Source organism: Anopheles coustani, chromosome X (genome assembly GCF_943734705.1).
Source record: "Anopheles coustani chromosome X, idAnoCousDA_361_x.2, whole genome shotgun sequence".
NCBI classification, from domain to species: Eukaryota; Metazoa; Arthropoda; class Insecta; order Diptera; family Culicidae; genus Anopheles; species Anopheles coustani.
In genome coordinates, this window is record NC_071290.1 from 10,838,671 (window position 1) to 10,855,244 (window position 16,574).

The 16,574-nt window shown below is 47.6% G+C and overlaps 3 protein-coding genes across 3 annotated transcripts; all 3 read left to right on the forward strand.

The window, feature by feature from the left end:
* Positions 1-2,035: 2,035 nt before the first annotated feature.
* LOC131269265 (uncharacterized) lies at positions 2,036-3,643 on the forward strand. The gene is made up of 3 exons (XM_058271612.1): positions 2,036-2,198; positions 2,285-2,593; positions 3,510-3,643. Exons 1-3 carry the CDS (start codon positions 2,082-2,084, stop codon positions 3,582-3,584), a joined length of 501 nt encoding a protein of 166 aa, XP_058127595.1. The 5' UTR covers positions 2,036-2,081; the 3' UTR covers positions 3,585-3,643.
* Positions 3,644-6,706: 3,063 nt separating this feature from the next.
* LOC131269276 (protein singles bar) lies at positions 6,707-7,508 on the forward strand. The gene is made up of 3 exons (XM_058271623.1): positions 6,707-7,066; positions 7,173-7,325; positions 7,431-7,508. The coding sequence occupies exons 1-3, from the start codon at positions 6,707-6,709 to the stop codon at positions 7,506-7,508; spliced, it is 591 nt and encodes a 196-aa protein (XP_058127606.1).
* Positions 7,509-9,462: 1,954 nt separating this feature from the next.
* On the forward strand, positions 9,463-16,541 carry LOC131269075 (uncharacterized). The gene is made up of 3 exons (XM_058271392.1): positions 9,463-9,565; positions 16,149-16,275; positions 16,348-16,541. Exons 1-3 carry the CDS (start codon positions 9,463-9,465, stop codon positions 16,508-16,510), a joined length of 393 nt encoding a protein of 130 aa, XP_058127375.1. The 3' UTR covers positions 16,511-16,541.
* The last annotated feature ends 33 nt before the right edge of the window (positions 16,542-16,574 follow it).

The window sequence follows — 16,574 nt, forward strand, 5'->3', positions numbered from 1 at the left end:
CATCCAAACTGATATCATGACAAAAACCGATAAGATTTGAGATGGGTTTTTTGTATGAAGAACAAATATTTTATCAAGGGCCGGTTAAAATCAGTTGGCTGGCCGGAAATTTGTCGACTCCTGGTTTAGGTCATCCACACCCAGCGTCGGGTGACGCGTCACCCACTTCACATGCACAAGTATTTGATTCCCTCTCGCTTACAAGTTGGCGCTTCCAATCTGTTTGCGTTCCGTTGCGTGTGTTTGATAGATTTGTTTTTCTTCCCAATATATATATATATTTTTTTCGATTCGTTCCCCACGCCCTCCCCCCCCCCCCTCTAGCTTTCCACGCCCTCCCCGTCCGACTACCGGCGCGTTGCGATTGTTTGTTGGTGGCTTTAAATTCAACGCTTCGATGAGCTCATCGCCCTATCGCGACTTCGTTACTGCCAGGGGGTTGCAATGGGGGAGGGGGGAGGAGATGAAGAATGACTCGTGGGAGAAACGGTGGCGGTTCATGTTGCATTTGAAAACTGATCCCAGCTCGTGGAGACGCCTCCACGCAGAAGAAACACAGAACGGGGTGGGTTCTGCACGTAGCGCTGCTCAAAAATAACTTTCCGGAGTTCGGATTTTCCTCCTCGTAAAAGGGTTTCCTTCGGAACTTCGGTCAGGAAAACATCTTAACGTCTCTAATTGATGGTGGAATTCAAATGAAGTGGTTCTTTCGCATCATGATTATTATTATTAAATGATTTATTAGTAAACAATCTCGTTACATAGTACATTTTTGTTAAATTATACAGGATTCATTCATTGTTTTCCTCTGAGATTATAATGTGTTCGTTTACAGTTGGGGCAGTAAATGATTCTATATTTCCTATGCTTTTACTAATATTATTTCAATACCTAGGAAAACTTTTCAAAACCCAAGCGTTAAAAGAAAGTTTTTTAAAACATCTTCGGTTGAAAGAAAAAGAAGTAAATTAGCTTATTGCTAAACCGCAGTGGCACATTTCCTATGGTTTTCTGTATTTTATTATCGAATAATTGTAGCTTTTTATGCAGTACGCGGTCCTTATTGCTCTGAAGTATCAACATGTTTAATAAAATTTAGTATTTACTGTTATGTTTGTATTTTTTATTCATAATCGGATAAAGTATTTATCGTAAATTATTCACTCTTGATAATTTAGTACTTATATGGTAACTTTTATCAGTAATTTTACAAGTAATTTGCTCATGTTTTGTAATATTATTTCTCCTTGGAAGTTTCCGTGCTAGTTGTTATGCTTTTTAAAGCAATTGTCTGCATATTTTTAATTGTTTGGTTTTAGTCTCCAGTTATTGCTAAATTGTGTATGTTTTAAAGTGCATATAGAAGACAGCAACTTTCATTTATCGGGAACTTCATTTCAGTTAACTGAAAGATTCCAAATTCAAAAGCATGACTCACAACAAAAAACGTATGTTAACTGTCAACTGGCAATGATGAGCCGGTAAACAAACTATGCAGAATTGTAAATGAGATATATAATTGCATCTCTAAAATTAATAATAATTATCATTTAGTATTGATGATCATGCGAAAGAGCATAAATCCAATAAAACGACTCTGTTTATTTCGTTTAATGACCATTTTAAATAGATTTATACTGTTGACTCCTTCTAAAGCAAGTTCTCAAAACTAATTTCATTGTTGTGAAATAAAATGAAGTGACATTTAAGTTCCACAAAATGGGTTGCTTATTTCGCGTTTAGACAACTTAAGTTGGATTTCATATGAGCGAAATGAATGTTTGACCGTTGCTGTTGAGTGAAAGTTAAAATCGTATAAAATCCCTTTTAGGGCCTACGATTCTCTAGTTCATTTTCCTTCGTGGTTCAAACAACAGTTTATCGAAACGTTGTCATTTATTTAACTTATTTGAATTGTTTAACCCTCTTTCCGCAAGCTGCAACAGGAGGAAGTGCATTCAGCTGAAAGCTACAACTCATAAGACTTCGACCGGAGGCTTTTCCGGACCGTTCCGAAGACACGAACCAAAGCTCGCGGTTTTGAGGTCAGGTGAAACGTGAGGAAGGGTACATCCGGCACCATGTCGCACTCCGTCGTGATCACGCGGACAACCACCACCACCACCAGCACGTCGCACGTCGTGCTGAACACAGGCTACCTCCGCACCACGCCCGGTCTGCTCAAGCTCGCCCAGCTGGTACGTGCCTCGGCTAAGCGAACCGGTTCAACCGGAAGTGATCGTCCATTCGTTTGTTTTTGCTGACGCAACCCGGTTCCTTGCAGATCATCGGCGCCGTCAATGTTGGCATCGTGGCGTACTACATCCGGCACTACCCGAGCTCGGGACTGGCCGCTTCCCCCGAGCTGTTCTTCCTGCTGATGGCGGTCGCCTTCCTGATCGGGACGTTCTGCCTGCTCGCCTCCTGCCTGGTCTCGCTCAGCACCGGCGGCATCATCTCGAAGACGATCTACGAGCTGATCTACCACACCATCGCCTTCCTGCTCTACCTCATCGCGTCCATCATCCTGCTGGTGGACGTCACCAACGGGCGCTACTACCGGGCGATGAAGGACGCCTACATGGCCGCCTCGGTAGGTTCCCCCTAGTATCTTATGAACCTTTCAAGCGAGACTCATTAATATGAATCTTTCACCCAAGATTGAATCCATTTGATTCATGAATCTTTCAAGATTCGGAAAATCCGATTAATCCAATGACTTAACTTAGGAAACTTCCATGAATCTTAATTAATCTCTCTTGGATATCTATGCTTCCTGTTATAGACAGATTGTCTTTAACACTTCCTATATGTACAAGGATCCAGCGACAGAAAAATAGGAGTCTTTGCTTAATCTTCATGCATTTTTGAGCTTCAAGAATCTCTCACTCAAAATTTCGTAAATATTTTGGGGTCCTACATCTCTCCCGTTCTAAACTTCAAGGATCTCAATGTCGAAGCAAATCGTAATTTAGATTTTAGACAAAAAGGAGCCCTACATCTATTGTTCCTCATTCTTTGGGCTTAAAGACTTATTCTTCTGTGAGCTACAAGAATCTCTTTTTCGACGATTCTTGAACCTTTGGGATTCGTCAATTTCTCTCATCCCAGATTTCGTAAATATCAAAATCAAAGCAAAGAGTAATATAGATTTTAGACAAAAGGAGCCCTACATCTATTCTTCCTCGTTCTTTGGGCTTCAAGAATCTTTTATTCAAAAAGTCATGAATCTGTTGGATTTATAAATCTCCCATTCTATGCTTCATCAATCTTAAAATAGCTGCAAAGAATCATTTCGATTTGAGAGAATAGGACGTTGTCACTTATTATTCTTTGAGCTACAAAAATATCTTTTTCAAAGATTCTTGAATATTTGGGGATTCGTATATCTCTCTTATTCTGAGCTTCATCAATATCAAACTCGAAGCAAAAAGTCATTCAGAATGCAGAATCGGAATCCCAACTCTAGTTACGCTTACTCTAAACAATCCCCTTTTCTTCTCCCGCAGATCCTGGGACTGATCGTGTCCTCGCTCTACCTCTTCAGCGCCCTCCTGGCGCAACGTTCCTACCGAGGCATCTAAGTGTGGCCACCTTGACCAGCTGACCAACGCCAGTCGTCCTCCAGTCTTCCTCGAACGCCAACTCACCGTGCACCCCTTAAAAACATCCCACCCCACCTATCCCCCCAGCACCCACCACACCAAAACTCCATCCTTCTCCAAAAAACCATAAAAAAAACAGTCGAGTCGAAAAGAAAATGGAGACAAAAAAAGGATATGAAACAGACGAAGGGGAAATAAGGGAAACGGCATGTCCGGGGCTTCGGGCGATCGGGATCGGGAGTCCGGGCCTGCTGTGGCCTCCGTGTTGATGTGTATCGAGTATATGTGTGTGTGTCCTTGTGTCAGTGTGCCTTCCTACCCTCCGCGTTCCGTGTGCCGCTTACGCCTGATTTCGGGGCCCTTTCGTTCAAGGTCATCGACCAAATCTCACCCTTACCGTTGTTGCCTTCTTCACCACCATCTCTCTTCCCTTCTTTCCCAACTCCGTTGGAACACTTGAGGCCTTTTTTCCCCCCGTAGCGACCTCTCAACTGCGCCGAGAAAACCGTTAGTTCTTGGCTGCAAACGTACGTGTATCACGTGTAACCTACTGAAGGGTGCTTCTGCGTCTAGTGTTCCATCTCTAGTACTTTCCTTTTATATTCGCATTTGCTACAATTCTGCGATGCTTCGATGTTCCACGGTTGTCGTATATTGCAACCGGTACTATTTCTATTTATATTAACAAAATTCCCCTTTTCCCGTTTTCCTTTCACACATTTGGTACTTGAAATTGTTTCGTTCTTCGTTTAATTTATTTACATTACGTGTTTTTTTTATCTCATACTGTTCTCGTATAATGTTACAAAAAGCCAGTGACGAGCACGAAGTGTACCGCTCACTTTTTCGCACAAACCGAAAAAAAAAATCGGGCGATTGGGAGAAGTTAAATAAAGAGTAACTTTTTTGATGTATGAACGTGTGTAGCTTTTGTTTGGGTGTGTGCTTCACGATGATTCATGAAAAAGAACAACCCATCACCGAGATTTTGAAATCCGTCAGAAATGCGTTCCATATGTGACCATTCGCATGCACCGGAAAAGAAAACATTGCGCTGGTCGGACGCAGAAAGGCAGACGAGCGGAAGGAAAATGCATCTCCTGCATCTTCCGGTCGGATGTTCCTCAACGGTTCATCTCGAGAAAGAAAACAAAAACTGGGGAAAAAATCGGTTATAAATAAATAAACTCCACCAGGGTTTCTTACGGGATGGTTTTTTTTTGTTAGTGTTATTGACTGGGAGGAAAATGCCGTCTGCCTTTCCAGCCGGCAATGCAACCCCGAGTGTTTGCGTCTGTCGATGGCTAGACACACATGTGTGGCATGCAACGGCATGCGCTGCAGATGATCGCAACAGGGGAAGAGAACACAGAGGCAGGGGGAAGATGTGCTGGAGACAATCTTTCGCCGATCGTTCAAAACAACGCACCGGGAAAATGCCGCCGCACGTGTTCAGCCCCGGTCGGAAAACATTCATATGTGTGACGCACCAGTTCACGCTGCAGTTCTCTCCCTGTCTCGCTCTTCTTCCCATCTGCTCACCTGCTGTCGCTCAGCCCCCCGCGAAGATCTTCGGAGATACATTTTCTTTCCTCTCTAGCACCGTGGCACAGTGAAACAGTTGCTGACAAATTCGTGGCTTATTGTAAAATTATTTTTTTTAAATTCACATATTAGTATTGAGTCCAGAAATGTTGACGTTCAAATAAAGAAGTTACACAATTGTTTTTTCTCTGTTTGGAACTGAATTTCGCAACTGTAATATTGTAACAGAATGTGACAATCTATTCCCCGTCCCACTGAATAACGGTTCGAAAACATTTTCACACAAAACAAAAAACCTCATCACAGGTAAGGCAGAAAACAATGTAATAAATCACAAATCTTACAACGTCACTTGATGAAACAAAATACAAGAGTGTTTTTTTGACAAAATACAAGAGTTTTTTTTTAATTTAAATGTTACAATAACGACATATTTTAATAGGTTGCATCTTTCATCAATTTCCCGATATTGTATAAACCTCACTGTATAACTTTTAAAGAATGCATCTTGACATATTTGTACACCCTTGTTTTGTTTATGTTAGCAAAACTGAGTTTCATCTATAAAAATTAGATGGTTATGTTAAAAAATAGTGAACAAACAAGGAAAAACTAAAATATATAATATCTTATTTTATTCCATAAGACAGTGATACTCAAAACCCTGCGGTTTTCATTCTTTCACCCGGTCGAGTGCCTTTGACCACAAAGTTGTATGGCAGAAGGTTTGACGAGTGGATGTTTCATTCCACATTATATTGGTTAGCATAAAGCAGACTTTAAAATTGAAATATAAATCATATAAGTTCAGAAAAATACAAAAAAAAATATAAAAGAAGTTGAACGAAAAAGGGATGTAGCTTAACACTGAACTGAACAATAATAATTCAGATAAAATTCAAGAAATAGTACAACAAAATTATAAAAATTAATTAAAATAAATCAAAGAGATTGTACAAAAAATAGTTCGACATGGACCAAGAAAATGTATTTATTGATGGTAGGACCTGCGTTGTCCCTTCACAGGGTCCTAAGAATGTAAAGAAATATTTTAGCGAAATAAATGGTTTTTTTTTAATTTTTTTTAAGTGTCCCAACATTTTCCATTGGGATGAGACCTCTCTCCGAAAAGAGTCATTGTGACCGTAAGACAATATTTTCAATATCGTTCAGCCGAGAGCGAGATCAATGTAACCCCGGTACAAATTTCCGCTTTATTGTAAACCCATTTCTGTTGCGCGTACGTCCCACTGTGCGCATCATGCTTGTCGACTTTCGTCGCATCATAACTCATCGGGCGTCTTTCGCTCTAAATGTTTTAGCGCTCCCCGAAGACGAGACGGATGAGGTGTGTTCTATTTTCGTGGCCCCGTGCAGACGACCCTGTTCGACGTGTTGGTGGTGTCACAGACCTCCTGCGCCGACCCCGAGAGGGAAGAAACCTCCGAAGAACCGGCGTGAAGACAGTCTTCAGTGAGCCGGCGGCGTGTACGGATCGTCTTGCGAGTTGTGGTGTGTCGAAGTTTGGTGCTGAAGTGCTTTCGGAGTGTTGTGTGATGCCGCCGACCGTGATACGGATGCCGGCGGGAGCGGGCGGGGGCCAGGTCGGGCGGGGCGGTCACCTGAACGAGCAGCAGAACAGCGGCATCCGGATCGGGTGCTGCCGGGTGTGCACGTGCATCAATCTGCAGTTCTTCCTCACCAAGAACGGCATCCTGAAGTGCTTCGAGCTCGTGCTCGGCTGGTTCTGCCAGACGATGCTGATCCAGTTCGGGCTCGACACGGCCAAGGACATCGGCGAGGCGTTCCTCGGGTTCCTCACGACCTGCTCCGCCTTCCTGCTCACCACCACCATCCTGCTGCTGTGCTACGCCGTCTCCGCGCGGACCTTCCATCTCGTGCGCCAATCGATCTTCGTAAGTGTTGACCCTCTGCACCTTAATGGAGCAAAAACCCACCACGCTCTACTCTATCTCTAATGGCCCAAACCGAACACTCCGAACACCGATCTCCCCACAACAGGAAGTCGTCTACAACGGGCTGGGCTGCGCGATGTACCTCAGTGCGGCCTCGTACCTCGGCTTTGCCGTCAATGTGTTCCTGTACCCCAAGTTCCTGATCTTCAACAACACCGGCGGCATTCACAGTGCCTACCCGGCGATGACGGCAGTCTATGTGAGGAGCCTTTTCATTTATTTTTGCCTACCGATATGTCCTTCCATCTGTCATTGGATCCCCGATGCATTAACGTTTTTGCGCTCTTCTCTCCCTCCTTCGCAGTACATGGGCGGTATCGTCGGTATGGTCTACGGTGTGGACGCGTTCGTTGCCTACCGGCACCTGAAGGGATACGCCTGAGTGTGGTGGACGATTTTTTTCCCCCTGCCAATGTACATATGTTCCTATAGCTTACGATTCCCAGCTGCGATGCTTAGACTTATATCAGTACTGATAGCGTTATTCCATGCCAAAGCAACTGTATGTTCCTCATCTCTGAGTCCCCTGCATCGGTACAGAGAGGGAGAGAGGTCGAGAGACCCGACAGGGCGAGTGTGCAATTTCTTACTTCAATAAAGCAGATCGAAGCCAACGATCAATTCAAATTCCGGCTAAACTGACTTCAATCTTGACGTGTAGGAGAGGTCCCCAAAACATGGTTCCACTTCAAATGAAGGCAGCTGCTGCAGATCTGATAACGGTAATCTGTCCCCGAAACCGGCATCTGTTCACCGGCTTTGTTGGGCATTGTTAAAAATCTGCCAAATACCAACAGACAAACAAGCGTTCCGTAGCCCCGCAATGGAAGTTCTCGACTGTGGCGATCGCGCATTAGCTCAGCGCCGAGAGCGAAACGTGACGGCGAGGGCAGGGGGGAAGGGGGGGGAAGGAGTGGAGCACGTTACGAGCGAGGTGTGCGCACAGCGCGACGTCCACGGCGACGGTGGAGTGTGCGACGCGGAGAAGGACGCAGCGTGGCGCATATTTCAACCGGCACCGCACCGATCGACATCTCAGTCGACCAACGGACTGCACCTGATGCTGATCGTGTACCCGATCGCGTGCAAACACAACGCGACCCCACGGCGAATCTGATGCGAGCTGAAGCAGTCAAAGTGCTTGCGTGAACGAGTGTCTCAGAAGGCGGTACAGGAAAAACTTTCCTTCAGTGAACAGGGACCTCTTCCATGAGGTGGTGCGTGCAAGAGAACTAGAACCGGACGAGCTGGAACTAGGAGGAAACCCAAACAAACCAGATCCAACCGAGGGTTGGGAGGAAACAAGTAATCTGTAAGAAAGTGCCAGTGGCGTCCAGGTACGCCTTACAGACAGTGACAGTGTCAGTTATCTCTGGTGGTATACTTCCTGGAACATTCATAGAGGCGCCACGACCTGAAGCCCACGATCGAGTGCAGCGCAAACAGAAAGATCTGTACCCCGGCTATCAACTCTGAGCGTGCACAATCAACAAAAACCGTGAACTACGTGATCCCGATAAAACAGAGCAAAGGGTAAACCGTCGCCTTAGTCCCTCGGAAGTACTGTTACGTCCACGCACCTTTGGCGAAAACAAACAAACAAACAAACAAACGGACGCGAGCTCACGAGAACCTCGGCGTGGTGTGTGGAGTGCGCAAAAACTGCGCAACATACTGACCCCGAAAGGAACAACAAAACCCCAACAAACCGCTGGCGAGCAATAAGACAAAATTTGGGGAAAAGGTAAAGAAACCCCCGGGGAGCGTCAAGGCGAAAGCCAGCGTCCTGGTGTGGTGTACAGATATATTTCTATTAATAACACCACCAATCTCACACACGGCGTACACCGCGACGGCCAGCGACGCGACCCCGAAACGTCAGAACAGCAAGAAGCGTAATCCGTGCTCCCGTTTTTGCGAGTAAATACGCCCCCGCAGGTGATCGTGGATTCGAAAACAATCCGCAGACAGGCGGGCGCAACGCGCAGATAAGTTAAGCAAGGGAAGGAAGCAACCAAGGGGTTTGAGAACTGGAAGAACCTATCCAGAAGCCTGCCGGAACCAGAGTTCCTAGACAGCCCGGGTTCGAATAGTCGCTGGAGGAAGGCACTAAAATTGTCATTGAAGTCGTGGAAGTGCGATCCCAAAAATCCCCTCAGCGGACGTCGGCCCCCTCGAGGCCAATGCCAAGGTGCTGCCCGGATCAAGGCTAGGGAAACGACTCACGATCGCAGACCTGGTCGCTGGTTGACCTTCGAGATCCGGGGAAATTTGGTGCGCCCGCGTAGGAGTGCCCGGGTTGGTGACCCCCACGGTGCCGGATCGAGTGTTGTGCGATGGAGCTGGACGGTGCGGACCGGACGGAGATGGCCCTGACTGGTCTCGGTACGGCGCAGGCGGCGGCCTACAGTGCCCAGCTGATCGGGCGTGAGAACGAAGGTAGGTAGCTAGCTCAACCCTGCCAGTGCTCCGCAGTGAAAGTGACCTTCGCTGGATCGATCTCAGCCGAGGTGACGCCCGTTAGGTTCCAACTGCGTGTTTCGCTTGTTCGCCAACCCTGATCATGCATTCTGTTGCGTGCGCACGGGTCGGAAGTTTCCTCGCTCGCCGCAGTGAAAGTGATGTACACCCAACAGAGAGGCTCTGGGGTACCCTGAGCGTACGTTCTATTTCCAACCTCGTTCATTTGTTTGCCCCCCTCCGAGAACGGAAAGGGTAATTATCATCATTAAACGACACATTAAGTCGCGAGCTCGCTGCATACTGGACGTGCAAATATGTTTGCTTCCAATGATCCATTATTCTACCCCGCTTATCATCTCCTCTATATCTGTTTCAACCTGCGTAAGGCTGATCAAGCATTCGACGCACACGTTCCGATCGACCGGGGAGTACCGTTTGTTTTCCTCACCCAGGAATGTCATTATCGGTGCTGGGTTCGGAGAAAATAGAACAAACAACACCCCGTCAGAGTTAGTACTCCGGAATGTCCAGTATCTCTGAGGGTACTTTCGTGGGCTTTTACCTATATGGGGAATGGAATCCCAACGACCAACGGTGTAGTCCTGGTGTTCCCATTCGGGTACGTTTCCTATGAGATGAGTTAGAACCCGTTCCATGTGGCTTGACAGCTGAAGGTCACTGGGTTCGAGAGATCATTAAAGTGAGGTCCCTCCACTGCTTGATACTATTATGGCGCTCCGGAAGTTGCGAGGCGACGAAAGTGAGTCACACCCGGGGGAAACACCAAGTCGGAAGTCGTGGAGCCAAAGAGGACACAACCGACCATCAGTCTCTGTCTTGCGTGAGCTCGTAAAACATAACCTCCAAGGACGTGGGGCTTAATGTGTTACCTTTTATTTCTACTGCTTTTTGGAGCTATCCTTGCTTCCCGCGCGCAAGGGATTTTCCCACCTCGGTGTCGTTCACCTCGTTCTCCGGTTCCCTTCGCCGCTTGGATGGTCTTGTTGTCCGAACTCCTCTGCGCTCTCGTCTCTCGGGTTACGGATTTACGACCACGAATTTCACCATAATCCCAAATGCACATGGGCTGCTTTTTTTTTTGTTGCTAGTTTTCTGTTGTAAATTTGACCGGTTTCTGTTTGTTTTCACTCCACCATTCCTCTCTCTCTCTCTCCAAGCACTTCCATTCAGCAGCACCAACATTATCATTATCATCGCCAACAACTCCATCGAAACGCTTGAAAACTGGGTGGGCGTGCTCCCGTCCGTCGACAGTCGGTTAAGATATATATGCGCTGATAATGTGTGTGTGTGTGTGTCTGTAATGCTGAACCTGTCGATTGTGACGAAACGAGGCGGCGAGGCATAACATAATAATGCAAGCTGAGCATCACCGCAGATTGGCGGGGCGAAAAACAGAATGAAACACCGATGAAAACCCAGAAATCTCCGAATGGCGATACTCCGGACAAGCGGAGTGACAGGGTGGTTTTACATAATACAAATTATAAAGCAAATGTTTGCTTCGTTTTTTTTCGTTCTGGTGTAGACCAACCAACCGCCAGCGGGTTAGTGGAGGCAGGTGTCGCCATCCGAAAGAAAATCCCGCCAATCGCGATCGGGTCCATCTGACCGCGGTTAATGCAATCACGGTAATTCACTTGGTCGGTAGAAATGGGCACAAGGGGGAGGTGGTGGTATGAAGATGTGTAACTGTGCAAATTCGATCGCAACTGTTTAAAGCGTGTGTAAATTGTCCAGGTAATCAGCGCGTTTGAACGGGAAAATTAACCTTTCCTCTAGCGGGTAAAAAGTAGGATGATAGGTGAGTGAGGGGGAAGGGGGGGGGGGCGGAGGACGGGTTGCATTGGGTGTATCAACTGAATGCGAAAATCTCGCACACGAATCTCGCCGGCATGATCAAGTGGTACGGGAACGCGTGTGTTTTACCATGAGTTCCTGCCGTATTTGCAGGGGTCGGCACACGCTTTCTAAACAGGGCCAAAAAAAGAGTTTGATGCTTTGAAAGTGATATTACACGTTTTTAAAAAAATATAATATCAATTTTCTAATCCAGAAAATAATATAAACACAAGTGAAAATATTTCAAAGTTTTGATACTTTCCATTTATGTATCCATCCTTGCCATTAACAGCAGACTATTTTAGTTGTGTAATGGTGTCAAAAATTGTATTCCTTGATTGTGGATACAAAGTAAAGACGTTATTTTACCGCTGGCTTCTGGACGAGATTAACGAAAACGAGGGAATTTTATAACGAAGCGTAAAGCCACCTTTGCAAAAGGTAAAATCCTGTCAGTTCGTGAGGCAACTGTCAAAATTGGTAAACAGGTGCTTTTTAATCGGCAAGTATTAGAGTGAAAATTAAATTTGCTAAAATTTACGCATTTGGAGGTGAGTGCGAGCGTATGGAAATTGGTTGTTTGAGATGTTTGTTGATAAGACTTCGGTGAACATATTATCTCGCTGTTGTTTTATTTACAGTCAAATACTCTAATCAATATTGGCGATGACAATTGGCCTCCTAGAACTGAAATAATTCTGCGCAAAACAGAAGTACGGGAAAGTGGATATATTAAACTGAAAACGTTTGAATAATGCAGTCTTGTGATTCATTTTGTCCAGAGTCGATGGCGAAAAGCTGGAGGAAAAACAAATTTCTTCGATTTGGAAATTTAGATAATGAATTTAGATTTAGATAAAGAAAAGATTCGCGGAGAACACGACATACACGAAACGAAAAAAAAGTGACAGCTGATGACCGTGTAAACTAAGCATATTAAAAGTATACGACGAAGGCGCTTCCTATTGAACACCATGTTTAACAGATTTAACGTACAAGTTTAGGTAAAGATCAGTGAACAAATTCGACAAGAATAGAGATGTTTGTTTTTCATGTTCTACAATGATTTTTAAGCTCGTGGGCTGGATTTGCCGACCCCTGCCTAATCGGGCAATGTTTGGAATAACAGGAAAAGAATGATTGGGGGATTGTTTGCGGGAGTAGGGAGGCTTTCACAACCAGTTATCGAAACGTCCAGAACGAACCCGATAATCGTTTTCCCTCCCCCTTCCTCCCCCCATCCGTCCTTAATCCGCAAGCTAATCCACCATTTTGTCCAGATGATTTCTATCGTCGTGATCTTCCCTCCCGTCACCGGGTTACCATTGCGATCCCCTACCCTTTTCCCTTCGACTTTTATTTTTCGAGGAAAGAGACGCCGGGGGAACAGATACACCCCACTTTCCCCCCCCCAATGCTTCCGTTTTCCCGATGCCGCACGCAGCCGTTTTCCCGTTTTTCCCAGCGTCGCGAACAATGGCATATTTGTCGTACCGCGCCGTGTCCCCATCCCCTTTGGCAGCAGTAAATCAACACAAACTCCTCCAAACCCCCTCATCCCCCCTCGTCTCCACCCCCTCCCCAGCATTTTTACGGTTTGATTTGTGGGTATAAATCAAACGTTCGAAAGTGCCCCAAGCGCGGGCTGAAATGAAACTGTTGATTTGTTGTACAGCATGGACCGGAGGGGGAGGGGAGAAGGGTGGTCGATTGGGTTGGTGCGGTGGTGATGGCGCCCTTCCGGTCGGTTTCATGACGATGATGAGGCAACATGTCACCGTTTGCAGTGGACCGTTCCAGACGAAGCTTCGTTTGACCGAAAACAAATGAAAACGGGTAAGGGGTGCGGGTCGAGGTTGGGCAACGGGTTGGGCCGTTGGGCCGAGAACGGTGCCTTCCAGAACGCGAAGCTTAGCGCAGAGTAGACGCACTAAACGGGAAGCGCACTTAAGGGTAAGTGATAAAAATTTCGGCATCCACAAACCGCAAAGCAAAAAGGGAGGGAGAGGAAGAAACGCACGAATGGTGTCAGCTCGCCGGATGGTTCCAGAAGACGCCACGCGCACGTGCTGCAACGCCAAACCACAGATGATCGCATTAAACCCGTTTCATCATCCGAAACGATGCGATGAATGAGAACGTGCAACGATCAAAGAGCATCATTATGCGATAGAACGCTCTAGAAGGAGGAGCCGGTTTATTTTGGGGGAGGAGAGGGGTGGGGTGATGGGGTGATGGTTTGGGTAGCTTCTAATATAGAGACTCTTCCAGAACGGTCAAATCCCACACGGCCATAGGCCGGCTATGGTCAGTCACGAACCCGCGGACCGGAGTACGATTGATTAATGGACGCAATCTCATATCCGCCATCCCGGAACGTTGATAGTAGATAGTAGCATAAGGCGAGGGGGTCATTAGGCGCTGGGTTTTGCCCTTAAGGCTCCTCAGAAGATGGCTACGGTGGCGTTACACCTCGCTGCAACTAATAATTAGCAGCGCGCGGCGCACTTCGGCGCGTCATCGACGCCGCATCCGTAAAGGGTTGCCTCTAATGAGGCGGCATCGAGTCCAGTCCCATACAGGTGGTGCGACAGTTCGTTGTCCAAAAAGCGACCGAAAGATTCGAATCGGAAGGCAGCAGGAAGGAGATTTGTCACTCAGTTATCTTTCGATACCCAATGCGCCATCGTGTCAAGGAGGGCTGGATATAGTCCGCTCCTAACAGAGAGAGAGAGAGAGCAGTGGACATCGGTGTCACTTTATTGCGTCGCAAAAACGGCAGAAGGTGTAAGGAATGCATGTTCGGTTGTTGACCCACTCACTGCTTGAGGCTCGCGACGTTCCAAAACAACGAGGAACTGCGGGTGGCCTGATGGATGCAGTTCCCCGTAGGAAGCTGAGGGCTTAATCCGCGAGGATGGGTGGCGAAACGGGGGAGGGGCTTATACTCGTTTAAATGTGACCAACAACCGACGCAAGGTTGTCGATCAATCAATCGATAAAACCGTCCAGCACAGCGCACGTTCCTTCGGCTTCATGCAAATGTGGAGCCGGTAAGTCTGAGAAATGGCGCAGACAAGGGGTGGGTAATAATCCCGCAACGAGCGGGAAGGACCGGGTGGTGGGATTAACATTTACCGAAAGTTCAATCAACCCCCGGCTGTCACAGAGCCGTCGCGTACGATCCGGGCATCTAATTGATGCGTACTACGGAGGAGACTACGGACAGGAAGTTCGCCAAAAACATTGGAGAACGGTGTATTTGAGGCGGCTTTTGCCTTTGGAACGATTTGGAGAACCCCCTGTCGGAGGGGTCCGCTCTCTCGCGTCGACAAGCGACCCTAAGGCATTCCAGCCTAACGACCTATTGCGCAGTCTGGACCTTGGCAAGAGCGCAGAATCGTTCGATCGGTTCGATTTGTTTGGCTTCCGGTGCGGGGTAGCAGCTACAACGCGGAACGGTACCGCTAACCCCTTCGGGCTGCACTTCGATACGCTAGCGCCGTTACAGTTCTTACACTTTGGCGATATCTTCCGATTGGTCATGGCGTCCATTTGGCGACGTCACCCGCCGCCGGCACCTAGACGTTACTCGCACGCGACGCCACCAGTTCCAGTTCCAGCACTTAAAGGGAGCCTGCAAGATCGACAGATGAAGGCTGTGCCATTCTCCAGCCCCAAGCAATAGGCCCGAGCTCGACATGAGATGATGCCACCCACCCATCGGTCCCCTTCCTCGGTCAGCTCTTTGGACGGACGACCTTCTCAAACCAGTTCGTTGCACAAAACCCCGCACAGACCGGGTTCGATTTCCGTTCCGTTCTGAATCGCAGGTTCGGTAAGCGAGCCAAAACCCGTTAGTGGAACCCGGTCCGGGTAGGCGTCCGGGCTGCGCATTTGGTGCAACGTTGCGCAATATCTTTCACCCGGGGCCGGCTCGAGAAGCTTCCATCTCGAATCGTGCCGGAATCGAGACCGCCGACCGGACGGCGATCCTTCTTCGGGAACTTCGGGTGAGTTCGGTGGACTTGGAATTGCAATTGGTCCATGGTTTGCAAAACTTTCACCTGCCGGCGCTTGTGACGCATGGAGCGTGGTTGAAGTATGTCGACCATACTCGGCAGCCACTTTCATTGCCAGCACTGTGTTTGGGGGTCTCGAGTGCAATTACTGTGACGGTCGCGTCAGAGGCAACTCTCTTTTCTCACCAGCACTCACTGTTGTTCCCGATGTAAACAATGCCACACACGCACGCACACACTCACGCACGCCTAGGTGTAGATCATTAAACGGTTTTATACTCGCAACCGAGCCGACCTTCACTGGCCACCGAAACGATTAAGGGAACAATTAAATGGAGCGCCGCTCTGTCTCCGGTAGCCAATTATGACAGGTCGCGGGCGCTAATTACACCAAAACAAATGTCCCCGTCTCGAGACTGGAGACCGGTCGCGATGCCCGCAGACGATGGAGAACGTTGTCTCCTTATGGGCAGGAACACCAGCACCACCACGATCTCATAATCGATCGAACCGGTCCAGTTCTGCAGTCCTCCGAGCTTTATCTCTGGTCCTAGATTAGTCGTTTGCTGAAACGGTCCCGCTCGCTTCAGCTGTCGGTGGTGTAGGAAATAGAGAGAAAAGTACGCCGCACGCTTGCTAATGACTCCTCTACGCGACCTTCTCATCCCACACAGTTCCGATGGTGTCGATGGACGGCGAGGCACATCCCAATATGACACTCGCCGCTATCGGGCTCGGCGTCTTCGTCGCCCTCATCATACTCCTTACCCTGATCGCGTTCATCACCCGCCGGGAGCGAAGGTAGCCGTCTCTTTTCCCTCCAACTTCCCAACCCAAACACTAAACCCTATGTCCTACCCTTTACTCTTCCAGTTCACACACCAAAGTGGCACAACAGCACAGTGGTCCGGTGCATCCTAACGCTACAGCCGTACCCAGCATTATCCCGACGATCTCGCAGAAGGTGACGGAAGCCCGCTGCACGGTGTCGTTCGCGAACGAGCTCGAGCTGACCGACGTGGTTACGCGAATGTGAACAACTCCACACCAATTCCTTCCAACCAAAAGCATCCCCAAAATAACGCAACAACGGCTAGTCG